This window comes from Euleptes europaea, chromosome 6, assembly GCF_029931775.1.
Source record: "Euleptes europaea isolate rEulEur1 chromosome 6, rEulEur1.hap1, whole genome shotgun sequence".
Lineage (NCBI taxonomy): Eukaryota > Metazoa > Chordata > Lepidosauria > Squamata > Sphaerodactylidae > Euleptes > Euleptes europaea.
This window is the reverse complement of record NC_079317.1, coordinates 27,391,150-27,404,908: the sequence shown is the minus strand read 5'-3', so window position 1 is coordinate 27,404,908 and position 13,759 is coordinate 27,391,150. Positions and strand designations below refer to the sequence as shown.

The 13,759-nt window shown below is 43.1% G+C and overlaps 1 protein-coding gene across 2 annotated transcripts in view; it reads right to left on the bottom strand.

The window, feature by feature from the left end:
- Positions 1–5,108: 5,108 nt before the first annotated feature.
- Positions 5,109–13,759, bottom strand: part of PTPN21 (protein tyrosine phosphatase non-receptor type 21) — a 59,097-nt gene continuing 50,446 nt past the window's right edge. For both annotated transcript variants that reach the window (XM_056851639.1, XM_056851641.1), the window contains 6 exons: positions 12,981–13,118; positions 11,611–11,832; positions 9,687–9,815; positions 9,131–9,365; positions 7,890–8,050; positions 5,109–5,246 (listed from right to left, as the gene is read on the bottom strand). In XM_056851639.1, coding sequence (XP_056707617.1) covers positions 5,118–5,246; positions 7,890–8,050; positions 9,131–9,365; positions 9,687–9,815; positions 11,611–11,832; positions 12,981–13,118 — 1,014 coding nt within the window. In that variant the 3' untranslated portion in view covers positions 5,109–5,117. The remainder of the gene's footprint in view (positions 5,247–7,889; positions 8,051–9,130; positions 9,366–9,686; positions 9,816–11,610; positions 11,833–12,980; positions 13,119–13,759) is intronic.

Here is a 13,759-nt window from a genome sequence, read left to right as displayed (position 1 = left end):
CATGGCGACCCTATGAACGAAAGTCCTCCAAAATGTCCTATCTTTGACAGCCTTGCTCAGATCAGTGAAACTGCCTAGCCTATTCTTAAAGGAATAGCTTCCTGCTCTCCTAGCCCAGGACCTACGACTAGCAGTGCACGGGGGCATATTTTTAAGTGCGATATGAAAGCTTTGGAGAGGGAATAAACAATTGGGATTATTTATTTTGAACATTTATATGCTGCCTCTCCCAAAAAAACTTCACAAAATAGAGCATGGTAAAATCATAAAACAGCACAAATTAAAATTAGATCTGTAACACACACAAACACCTTCCCTCATCTCAGTGTATTATAGGCTGCTGAAGATTCCCTTTTCCTCTTATCCTAAGGAGCCCAGGGAGTAGAACAGACAATGGTTAGGATCCAGCCTAGCTTTTCTACTTTAACCACCCAGATCATGGACAAAAGCCATATGGGACCAAGACAGTGGCAAGAAAGTGAATCGAGGAAGATTGAGTAAAAGAGCTGGCAGGATCCAACCCAGTTAACTAGGATCAGAGAAAACAGGTAGGGTTTTTAAAATTAATCCTCAACAAGACTGTACCTTGAAGGGGTGGTGGAAATCAGGACCCTTAGACCCTTGACCTGCCTGGCAGGAGTGTAAGGTGGCCATAACTCTCTCCCCTTCAGGATACTATATGTTTGATTTAGCCAGGGCTCCCCTTACTACCGGCCCTGTGTTCCGTACCTTCCTGTACAACAACATTCATGGCTCAGTGTTTCTTGGAATGCTGATAAGGAGGAGTTGGTTTTTTAAAAACAAAATTACAAACCCAATATTTTTTTAAAAAATATTTGAAATATTCTTTCAAGTATATAGAACCACTATCTTGTGGGCAGGCCAGCTTTGCTACTGTACTGACAGGCACAGAACCATTGAATTTGTCATTATTGTTACGAGTGGGGTACTCGGAAGGACTTGTGGGGGACACATATCTAATTTCCCTTCCATGTCCTCTTTCCCTCCTCCTGGCAACCCCCATTCCTCACCTCTCCTTGCTTCCTTCTCTTCTTCACACCCACCAATCTATCTTTTCTCTGCCCCTCATCTTCAACTATATTTATTTGCTTCATTTATACCCTGCCTTTCTCCAGGAGGGAGATCCCAAAGCAGAGGACCCAGTTTCCCTCTCATCCTTTTTATCCTCGCAACCACCCTGTGAGGTAGGTCAGGCTGAGTGTGTGGGACTGTCCCAAGGGTTTCCTGTACAACGTTCATTACAGTAACGAAACAACTAGGGTATAAGCACTTCAAATATTTATTTCCATGGCAAAAATAGACTGTGATATAATCCATTTCACATATATTACATATCAAAGTAAAACAAGCCTGTCTATCAAATACAATTTGTACATTGTTTTACAAACCCATTTCAATTGTACAGGAATTAAAGCTTAGGTGATTATACATTTTTACAGTATTGACTGAAGAAGAGACAACGCGCACACAGTAAAAATTTTAGCTTGATACTAGAAAAAATAATACTTGAATAATGACATGTGCTACTGTAGAAGCAGAGTACTAATCTGTATTCTGGCACCAAAAGAGAGAAAATTAAAGGCAAGATCCAGCACCTCTTTTGCTTGCATAGAGTAAATCATAAAAGTAGCCAAGCACCCATTTTGGCCAATGGGATTTTGAGGCCTTGGAATCTAAAGATACCCTTGCAGGATCAATTTTAAAAAAACAACCCTTCCTGCTCAGGGCAAATTAGCCCTTGGGGTAAGGGGTGGGATAATCCACATGTTGTCAGAGTGGAGAAGCGTAGAACAGAGCCTCTTCCTTATGGTCCAGTCAGGGAGAACCACAACGGATGTGCAAATCATATGGATCATTCTCATGCAAACATTATTCAGCCCCTCAGGAGGGCAATACCAGCATGGCAAGGAACCACATCAATTGCTCACGCCACACAATTCCTCCATAAAATCAGGATAGGAAAAGCAGAGAAGGAGACAATGGGGAAGCAACTCCCACACCACTGTAGTCACACATGAACCAGGACTAACTGCCAATCCTAAACCAACAATGAAGTTGGTGTTTTGGCCCCAGGAGCAGTTCAGAATAGACCCCTGAAAAGAATATCAGTAGACCATCTTAGACAAAATTATCTTGCCTCTCAAATGAAAACAAAGTTCAATTTCCTAACCAGCCAAATCTCTCCCAGAAACCTACCATACTGTTTCAACCTCTGAATGTTTTGGGATATTCTGATGAAATAAAACAGTGTGCCATTTTCCCTTTGTAGGCTTTTTTCTTCAACTGTGCTTCAAGAAAGATTTTAATGGGGTTAAAACAGCTGCAGACACATGATCTCTCTCTCTCTCTCTCTCTCTCTCAAACATGCATGTAAAAACTTACATCCTATATCCAGTACCCTCTTCACTTACTATAAGCCTTGCTTCATTCTCTGGTTTAAAAAAAAAAAGGCTTCCCAAGAAAAATCAACCAAAGCAGCTAACTCCAAAAGGAACTGCAGGATTATTAGGGAAGGCCCCGGCCCCATCTCTCATCCATAAACAGAATGGCTGTCCATCAGAGAGAAGAACAGTTGGTTTTTATATGCTGACTTCCTCTACCACTGCAGAACACTGCTAAGTCCCTCTGTTATCTTTAGATCTGTCCCTCTATATCCCCATCTATAATTTAGTTCTGACCCAGTCATGGTTTGAGGAGAAAGCTAGATGTAGCATTTTCAGAGTCTATGTTAGAAGTTCCAAGAAATTAGCTAGAATGCCACACCTCAGTGGGGTCAACTGAAGAAGCTGCTGTTGATATTGGGGTGGATCCTATACCTATCCCACCCCTCCAATGAACAAAGTTAATTCATTAAAATATTTATAACCATATCTGGAGCCTTGCACCAGAAACAAGACATTAATTTGGCTTAACAAGACATTAAACTGGCTTAACAGCCTCAAATATACAGCTAGAGGTGCTTTGAGGCAAGTTATTTACCCTTGTGGCATTCAAAGCCATTATAAGTTTTATTGTATGAGCACCTCTAGAGAATCACTACCTAACCACAATCCTCTGACTTCAGCCTTTTATGCATGGGTTGTTTCCGTTGGATATGCTGCTTTCTCAATGCACAGTATTTGCAATCGAAATCTCAAATCACTCTGCACCGGGGTCCGAAAATGACCAACACTCGCCGTGAAACTGACCAAATAAGCAGCCTCATAGGTCGTTTGTGATTATTTCAGCACTGTTGCTAGTCACAAACAAAAAAACCCTGTTTGATCAGGCTGAGGTCTAAAACTGAACACTTGCTGTGAAACTGACCAATAAGCAGCCTCATAGTATTCCAGCTTCGAGGGGAGGGGTTGGATGAGGGGGAAAGACAAGTGGGAGGGAGAAGCGAGAATGGGCGTGGGTAGAAAAATTGACAAGTATGCACAGGACCAGCTTTTGATTTGGAATCGAGGCAAACATTAAACTCAGGGTAAAAGAGCATCCACAAAATGCAGGGGAAAAGTGAGGAGAGAGCGAGGCGACTTCTAAGGGTCGGAAAATACATGCATAATGAAAACAAAGCCCCAAAGTATTTGGGTCTTGACTGTGAAGGAAACAACCTGTGCATAAAAGACATTCATGATAGTCACCATGGGAGGGGGAAGACATACTTTTTTGCAAACAACAGGTATGCCTTCATATGCTTTTACACCCCACTTAGGGCATTTGCCTTATCTTGGCCTCCATAAAGAAGTGGACAGACCTTACAAAAAATATGCAGTTCCTTCTAATCTCATCACCTCTTCCTGGAAAGAGTAGTTTTAGAGGTTTCGTCTAGGAATCTGTAAGTGGACAGAAATTGAGTCAAGGATTGTACTGTAATCTTTTCTTTAAAAAAAATCCTTGTTTGGGAATATAAACTTTCCACAAGAACATGTAAACTAGCAAGGGCGCCTGCCGTTTCCTGTCTCAAACACAACCTCTCTAGTTACCAATAAGCAATGTCCTACTTTAAAACCAAGTCCTCTCACATTCGCTTCACCTTTAAAAAGCATTTCCTCGGATTCAAAAAACCCTCAAGAATAGTGATGGCATGCTCTCTTGTTAGATGTATCAGGCTAAGAAAGTGCTTAATGATCACTTCCATCTGCTTTGATTTCAACCAGAAGTAGCTAACCATCTTCTAAATAAGCAAATCATACTGCACTTATATACTGTACTTCATCATTTGTTCACCCTGGTTCCTTCTGAAACCAGATCTCATTCTGTAATGTTTTCCCCCTTTTTGGCAACGTTATCACCCCCTTAAATCTTAGCTCGGTGGACAAAAACGCCAGGTGTAATCATTTCTCATTTTATGACTTACCCTTTTTCCTGCCATGACAGTGCTCGGGCTTATTTTACTACATTCAACGCTATATAATCTATTACCTGTACAATCTCTTCCCATTTCCTCCTCTCGCTCTATACAAATCTTACCCCAAAGAACTCAAGACCCTCCATTCCTCACATATATACAACTGCGCTGAAATATTGTGCTTTCTGTAGCCTTTAAGAAAAGTACAAGAAAAGGAACCTAAATTGCCAGAAGTGCTATTTTTAAAGGTGTATTGCAGCTGTTGGTTCCAATGTGAATCAGGGCAATCCATGGGTATAAAGGCGCACACCTTATTCCCCCATATCTACAAACACACAGACATAATTTTAGGGTTTTCCCCTCTCTAATCTGCAAGTGATTTTTTTTTAAATTGAATTAAAAAAATAACCCTCCATGATTTTCGATGCGGCACAGCACTGTCTTGGTAGTGTCAGCACTTGGTTTGCCTACAGTAACACAGTCGCAAAAGTACATGGAAAACACAGCATACCAGTACATGTACAAAAAGCACACACTCCTTCCTTTTTTGTTTCTGCTATAGCTGGGCATGAGCAAAGAAAGGAGAGCCCATTTGCTCTTGGACTTGCTCTACAAAGGCCGAAAGGATGACCCTGGATTTGCACTCAGCATCTTCAAACCATGTCAGAAAGGTCATTCCACACAAGTTGCGTCCTCAGGATCTCCCCCACAGAAGCCAAAATTCTGCTTTGTAAACTCTTGCAAATAGTGGAGCGGGGAAGGTTTAAATAAGCCTCGAACTCTTAAGGAACTGAAGAAGAACTCCATAGACGAACGTGTATTGGCACAACGTCTGCACCATCATCATCCTCTGGTGTCTCAACATATCCAACATTCTCGGGACGTCCAGTGGCTAGAAGGAAGACAATCAGATTGGAAAATGGTCAACAGGCTTTTGCTCCAGATGCCCAGATTACAACTTCTCAGCAACAGTCTGTTTCACCGAGCCACGCAATACCCTTCACACTGAAAAGACTAAATAACACGACGACATGAGACGCCCAAACTTTCAATCGTTTTGTCTGTGTAATTCCCAGATGGTCCACCCAGCTCTGGAAACTGCTCGTTGTCAGAGATGGGAGCTAAACAAAGTGATCTGGCTAACATCAAAGACAAGAGGGATCAACAAAGCTCAGTCTTCACAGAGATGTTGCTAGGCTTCACTGTACAGTTGCTATGGAGGAATGCTGTACCGGGGGGGATTCATATCCATAAAATCTCTTGCAATCAGATACTATACAAGGCCAGCATCAGAGCTGGAGTTCTCATGCAACTGCTGAGGTCCTGGGAAAAGCTCGCCATTGGTCAAAGCCCCATGCTGTTGCATCCCATTGTCATTCACTCACCTGCTTGGACAGGTGGGTGAACAGTAATGTTGGCAAGCAGCAGCAGCTACTGCTGCTAGTCCATCAGCTCATCCCTCTAAGCAATAATGGCGATTAGGCCTCCTGGAAGTGAGGGGAGAAGGGCTGTGGCTCAGTGGAAGAGAACCGCTTTGCATGCGGAAGGTCCAAGGGTCAATCCCCATGGTTTCCAGTTAAAAGGACCAGGTAGTAAACGATGTCTACCTGAAACCATGGGGAGCTGCTGCCAATCAAAGTAGACAGTACTGACCTGGACAGATAAATGGCCTGCCTCAGTATAAGGCAGCTTCATGGGTGCTCTGTTCCTGGCAGCTCGGGCAGGCGGCAGCAAGCCCACGGCAAGAAGAAGGTCCACCAAGGGCATCTTGCACGAAGGCTCACCCAAGCTTGAAGCAGGCACCAGCAAATGGCAACTTACTCTTGCTGCCAACGAAACAGGTCCTATGCCTTCAACTGAGTGTGGATTGAGACTCCTTTCCTTATGTCTGATTAGGCATTTTCATGAGCAGCCTGAATCGCCCCCCACCAGCCCAACATGTCAGAGCTTTGAAGATAAGCAGGGTCAGCCACAGTTAGTATTTGGATGGGAGACCACCAAGGAAGACTGTGGTGGCTATGCAGACAGGGCTGGATTAACCATTAAGCAAAATAAGCACGTGCTTAGGGCATCAAGGGAAGGGGGGGCACCACAGAAATTTTCCATTGCCGGATTTACCATGGGCCAAATGGTAAACTGCAATAGGTGCAGCTGAACCAGGGTCCACAAAATGTAGGAGAAAAGTTTTCAAATATAAATAAAGTGGAAGTATACAAAAATAAACATTATTTTCCCTCTTACTGTAAGTTTTGTTTCATTTCGAAAAATAAAATTTTATTTGATGATTTAGTATTATTGTTTATATTTTGAATTACATATATATGAGGGCACCAACATCTTTTAAGTGCTTAGGGCCTCTAAAGGTCTTAATCCAGCCCTGTATGCAGAGGAAGGCAATGGTGAACCACCTCTGCTCATCTCTTGCCTTAAAATCCCCATGGTCCTGGGGTTGCCATCTAACTTGATGGCGCACGGTTATTGTTTTTAGGGGTTTTCATAACATCCAACAAATACATATAGTGGTTATGCTATATAACTTCCTTCAGTCAAGCAGAAATTCCTAGGTCAGAAAGACATGACCCAGATCTGCACAGCTTCAGCAACATCTGACCAACTACTACTGGGCTTGCAATAAAACAGAGAATGGTCAGATTTCAGAATGGGGCTCAGGAATGAGCGCCTTGAGAATCTGAAGAATTCATAAAGAAAGTTAAAGGCTGCCGCAAAGCACTTTAAAATGCTTAGGCAATGCCTGGTGAAGTCTCTAAAGATCAAAGGGGAGAGAAGGTTGTTAGGAAGCAGACTCTGTCTTACAGGATTTGCATCCTCAGGAGGCTGTGAAGACTGCTAGTTTAGACAGCTTTAAAAAGTAGCCAATTCATGAAGGACAAGCAAAACCACCAAGTTTTGCATTCAGGAGGTCCAAGTTCTATCCTAGGCATCTTCAGTTAAATGAGTTCAGGTTAGGAAGTACGTTTTTCTGCCAAGACCCTGGAGGACAACTGCAAAGTAAATACTGAATTAAATGACTCAATGGCCCATGAAAGATAGGTCTGCAACTAGCCATTGGGTTGGATCTAGCTCAAAATTTCTACTTGGCCTGGAGCTCTCACACAAGCAGAAATACACAAAAAAACACAGCAAGTGGTCATTTGCGCCAAGCAAAACATATTGTATCCCCACTTGTGATTTTGCTTGAACAAGATCTTGTGCAATTTCTGGGCAGCTAGGTGTTGCTCAAGTGGAACTGTGCTAAGTCCATTTATGTTTCCAATTGCACATCTCTGGAGCTAAGCCCTTAGCTACTGATGCTTCAAGGGAGGAATTCAACAATCTCAGAGGTTAAAGCCAACAAGTGGAAGGAAAGCTACCACCATGATGGTAGGCCAAACTCTACATGTGAATCTGACAAGAACTGTGTAAGCTTTATGGAGGAGTGCAGGACACCCCAAGAGTTATTCCATGAATGATCTGATCACTCTTGCAACATAAGACACCCAACATATCTGCCGTAATTTCAAAATAAAAAAATAACCTCATTGTGTTCCAAACAGGCAATCATGACCTCTGACAAGATGACCACACCAGTTCTTCCCACACCAGCGCTGCAATGCACCAGCAGGGGAGGGTTGGGAGTGGTAGGATCTGCAGTGCTGTTGGTATGGCGCCGTACAGATTGTATCTCTTCCAAGTATGCTGTCCAAATCCAAGGAAAAGACAAAAAAAGTATGAAATTATTTCAAATGGATATCATACTAATAACTAAGCCAAGGAAGGAGAACAGCCAAGCCATCAGAAGTGGCTTAGTTGGTAGATGACTCTTGTTTTCGGTCAAGATCACGGCAATTGTAATAATATAAATCTTACAAAATCTCAGCACAGGTTATATTTTATCATTTCATAACGCCAAAAGGATTCATCATTTAATGAACCACGCACTTCCCAGCATATGCACATTTTTCAAACGGCTGACCATTTTATTTCTACGTCACCCATCAATCCAGGACCATAACAGAGCAATACAATTAAAATGCGGAGGGGTCAGAATTTTTCAAAATATATTTCTGTTTGTAAGCATTACCGTCTATCAATAATAAAACTATTTTTAAAACATTTTTTTAAAAAACCCATGATATCAAATCATCCCTGGTGAATCACAAGACCACTAAAGGAGAGCACGTCAGCTATCAACAAACTAGTTGACCTACCTAAAGAATTTAACAAATGAAATCCTATCTGACTGCATCTTAAAAGCCAGGAAAGAAGTAAGCTTGGTGTGCTAAGCAGGAAGCACGCACAAACATTATACCGTACGCATGGTGGCAGGCACACTCAAGGTCTGTGCATACATAGTTTCCAAAATAGCCTGGGATGGGAAAGAGAGCGTCCAAACTCTACTTTGCAGGCTGAGAATCTGCAGCTTCAGGGAATCCTCAACTTGATAAGACTCTGGAAAAATCCTGGTTTGGGGCAGAATTTGCCCCAAAAAAAGAAAAAAAAAGAAAACCAAACCCAAAAAACTCTAGAATTTTTTTTTGCAGGAATTTGTTCTTCTGTAATCTTCCTACTAATTATTACGAAATTAAATAAGATACTGTAATAAAATGTAAGCAAATGTTAAATTACACAGGTTATGCACTGACTTTGGTGGTTCAGATGTTTGGAGCAAGTTGTTTCTAACGCCCTATAAAAGATGTTTTCTCAAAACCTAGTTCCCATAAAGCAATCCCCGAAGGCATCACCTGACTGACACAAAATAAATAAAATAAAACTTACACAGAAATCCTTTTATGTCCTCCGGACAGCCATGCTCTGGCCAGTCAGTATATTGCAGGTGCCACACTGTTCTCTCTTGCCCGGTGAGGAGGTGCTTGATCTTCAGACCTGTGGTTGCATAGCAACCAGAGTCCGTCCGGAATCGGGTGGTAATTTTGAATCTCCCGTATGTCACCGTATTGTGCCTCGAGCCGAGCCGTGGCCAGTATCGGAAACTTTTCTCTCGGCCACCCTCCTGGAACATCAAACGCATATAACGAAAAGGTTTCAGAAAGTGAATGTTCCGGAAAATTCTACTGCTATTAAAAGAAAAATGATGTGGAATGGTATAGTGTAGCTCAATCTCATCAGATCTTGGTAGCTAAGCTAGGTCGGTACTTGGAAGGGAGACCTCCAAGGAAGACTCTGCAGAGGAAGGCAATGGCAAACGACCTCTGCTTCTCACTCGCCTTGAAAATCCCACCAGGGATCGCTATGTTGGCTGCGACTTGATGCCACTTTACATGGATTGAAAGAAAAAAGGATTTCTCTTTCAGTGAAGAAAGAAAGCACCCACCTCTTCTGCTGTCACCATAGCTATAATGGCAACCCCCTGCTCCCACACCATCTGCCAAAAATCTTGGCATGTATTCTGCAGAGGACCTTGGGTAGCAATATAGTCCCATTCCATGCCCCCAACAGCAACCTGAGAAAGCACAAAAAAAAATGGTTACCGAGTCAGGCATTTATGAAAGTAATTTGATTTGTCATACAAGAGCTGAAAGAAATCAACAGCATTTGGTGATCAAAAATGAACTAGGTGGAAACCATCAGCACATGAAAGCTGCTGTGCTGTATCAGGCCAACGATCCATCTAGTCCAGCCTCCTGTTTCACACAGTGGCCACCCAAATGCCACAAAAGGCCTACAAACAGGGACCAAAATTTGCTGTTACCCCTTACCGTTGATATTCAAATGGATTCTCCCTCTGAACATGGAGGTTCTGTTTAGTCATGGTGGCCAATAACCATAGATAGGATGTGGTGATGTATGCCAACTTGGAAGGCTTTAAGAGGGGAGTGGAAATGTTCATGGAGGAGAGGGCTATTCATGGCTACCAGTCAAAATGGATACTAGTCATGATGAGTAACTATTCTCTCCAGGATCAGAGGACCATGCCTATTATATTAGGTGTTTTGGAACAGAGGCAGGACGATGCTGCAGCAGTCGTCTTGTTTGTGGGCTTCCTAGAGGCACCTACTTGGCCACTGTGTGAACAGACTGCTGGACTTGATGGGCCTTGATCTGATCCAGCATGGCTTTTCTTATGTTCTTATAGACTGTGCATACAACCAATATAGGTCAACTTGCATACTCTGTTCATGCTGCATACTTTCATGTCCAGGCATTTAGCCTTAGAAGTGCAGAATTCACAATGTTAAGTATATGCTAGGGATGAGATAAGAACACGGATAAAGTACTGGTTTGCCCAGTGCCAACTAGGAAGTTCAGAAGATGCCTTCTAAGCCTGGGCTAGGCCAAACACCCTCAGGCAAAATCATAATTTGCCTCTTACACTCAGACATTGCTTTCCGAGAGAAAGGAATGCTGATGGATAAGTTCATACATATGGAGATCATTTAAAGCTTAAATTCCAGAGGGGAAGCTAAATTCACTCTGCTTCAGACAAAAGATGCTTGGTGGCACCTTGAAGACTAGAGTTTAGTGTGGCAAAAGGCTTCAGGGGCCAGAGGCCACTTTGTCAGATGCATTCACGTATATAATGTCTGCACTACATTAAAAGACCATTCAGAAAACCAGGCTTGGCAGGCAGCAGCTTCTAAGCCAATTCCTACCGAGAAAAAACAGAGCCAAAACCTGCTTTCTTTCAGAGCAAAAAGGGCCTGGGCCTTCAAGGATGGTATTTCACAGCATGGGGGAAAGTTTTGAGAAATAGAGAAAAGCATGCTGGAAATACCGCAGGCATTTTTATCGTGTTATCTCGGAAAACGTGCATTCTTCGGTGCTAACACTCATCCACGCCAGTTGAGTTCACTGATTGATTTCTAGCTATAGCATTTTTGGTCTGGTCAGTTCTCATTTTAATAGAAGCAGCCGGGCAGCAGAAGTGATAATGAAAATGTTCCCCTTACTCCTGATAAAAACCAAAAGGTGCTGTAAAGAGCGTTTCTGGACCAGAAACAGGGCTGGCTTCAACCAAAAGTGATCAATGGAGCAATTCTAAGCAGGTCTACTCAGAAGTAAGTCCCATGTTATTCAATTGGCTGTAGAACTAGAAAAGCATCCTTAGGATTACAGCTCAAGTGCACAATCGGGACCTGCTTGGGGTGGCAAAAGATTGTGAGCTTTAGCTTAGGCCAGCCATACATTTCAATGCATCTGTTAGTTTTTGAGGCCTCACAATACTCCTTTTTGTTTTTGCCAAAATGGACTAATGCAGACTACCCCAGTGCATCTTATAACCCTACTTTTGGTCTCACCTTGATATGGGATGCGTTAATATAACCCGTGTTGTTTTCTTTAGTTGGGACCAGCTCTACTCTGGTGTCATCGTAAGGAAGCACATCCTGGAACCGGTTCCGTTCAGCATTTTCTGGGAACCGGGCTATCGAACACTCGCCATCTGTCAGCCTTTTCTTTTGGATACGTTCATATTCGGTGAACACCATGCCTTGTTCTAACCGCTGTTCCAAGCTTTTGCTCTAGAAAGAGAATAGAATGAACATCCCGAGTCTCCTCACAAAATTTTAATCTTCTCCACAAATAGATTGTTGAATAGAGTGATAAATTTAAAAAGAAAAACCCTGAAATGCTTACAAATGACTTCTTTGGTTTTGAACGTTTGCCACTGGTCTACAGGGGCTACCCTAGACCGTGCAGATAAACAGGATGGATCCAAAGAAATGGTAGCTCAGTATATCAAATGACAGCGCAAAGGGACATTAAAAAAATCCATGGAGATCACAGCCCCTCTTCTTGTGAAGCTTGCTGGGGACGGTCACTCCTCCAACCTCACCTACCTCACAGGGTTGTTGTGAGGATAAAATGGGGAGTGAGAATCATGTACACCACTAGGGTTGCTAGGTGACCTCTTTGCTCCTGGTGGGAGATTTTCTGGGTGGAGCCTAAGGAGGGCAGGGTTTGGGGAGGGCAGGGTACTTCAATGCCATAGAGTCCAATTGCCAAAGCGGCCATTTTCTCCAGGTGAACTGGTCTCTATTGGCTGGAGATCAGTTGTAATAGCGGGAGAGCACCAGCTAGTACCTGGAGGCTGGCGACCCTATATACCATCCTGATTTCCTTGGAGAAAGGATGGAAGGGGAAAACACCCCACATTTATTTAACGAATTTTTATCACACCTCTCAACAAAATTTAACAGGAATCCAGTGGCACCTGAAAGACTAACAAAATTCATTCCAGCATAAACTTTTGTGTGAGTCATGCATCTGAGGAAGTGAGCGCTGACTCACAAAAACATATGCAGGGATAAATCTTGTTAGTATTGAAGGTGCCGCTGGACTTCTGTTTCATCTGGCTGCAACAGACTGCAACAGACTAACATGGAAACCCCTATGGAAATTCCCTCTGAGCAAGTCTCCATGACGGCTTGCACAGGGGTGCCTTTGGATTCAACCGATTATCCAACGCAGCACTAACAGGAATTTTAAAAAAACTACACAAATACAGCAAAAATAAAAAGCAGGGGTTTGACACTTCTCTTACACACATCAGAGCTGCGCCCAAACACCGATGCTGCTACTCAGATAAAACGGCAACCTGGATTATGCCATCATGAAAACAGAAAAGAACGTTTGAACAATGGGCACCTCGAGGAAAGCTCAAACCCACCCGTTCGTCGTTTGTGGCCCTGGCAGGTTCCTCCTTTACTTGATCCGGCAGCGGCAGCCGAGACAACGTCAGCCCGTTTAGAGCAGCTAACTTCAAAGGTCCCATTTTTTTGGCTTCAGCTCTGTTCTTTTTCATGACCTGCTGAAACAAGACGCACTTATGAATTCGCAGTTGACAGGACTAGGTCGTACATGATAGATGCAGGCCAGAGAAGAACTGCGGCTGAGGAGGATCGCCCCTCCAGCCATTCTTCTGCGAAGAGGAAACGAAGAGTGCAGCCTGCTCATTCTCTCTCTCAGCTAATAACTTTATACAGACGGCGGCAGCAAAGCAACGTTCTTTCCACCTGGTATGTCTTCATTCCACTTCCGAGCTTTTTGAAACTTCCCAGGAATGACAAGCAGACCTTTGTGGAAAAGAATTTGAGACAAAGGACTCTAAACAACTACAATTAATAGCCCAAATATAGGGCAGGTAGGCCAAAACCTGCACCCAAATTGCTTGGAGTTCGCTTTTGTTTTCATGACTTATTACATTGTTATCCTGCCCGTCCACCAAAGAACTCAAGACGGCATACGTGGTGTGTCACAAAGCGATTTGTGGAGACAAATCTTGGCAATAGGATGTAGCCGTTTTGCTGAGGACTTCTTCATACATTCTTATGGGAATCGATAAAAGGTAGCTCTAGGAACCTTATTTTTTACCATAGAGTTTCTGGTGATCCCCAGAGCTACCCTTTGTCACTTCTGGTAAGAACGTCCCGTAAGTACACAAGGCTG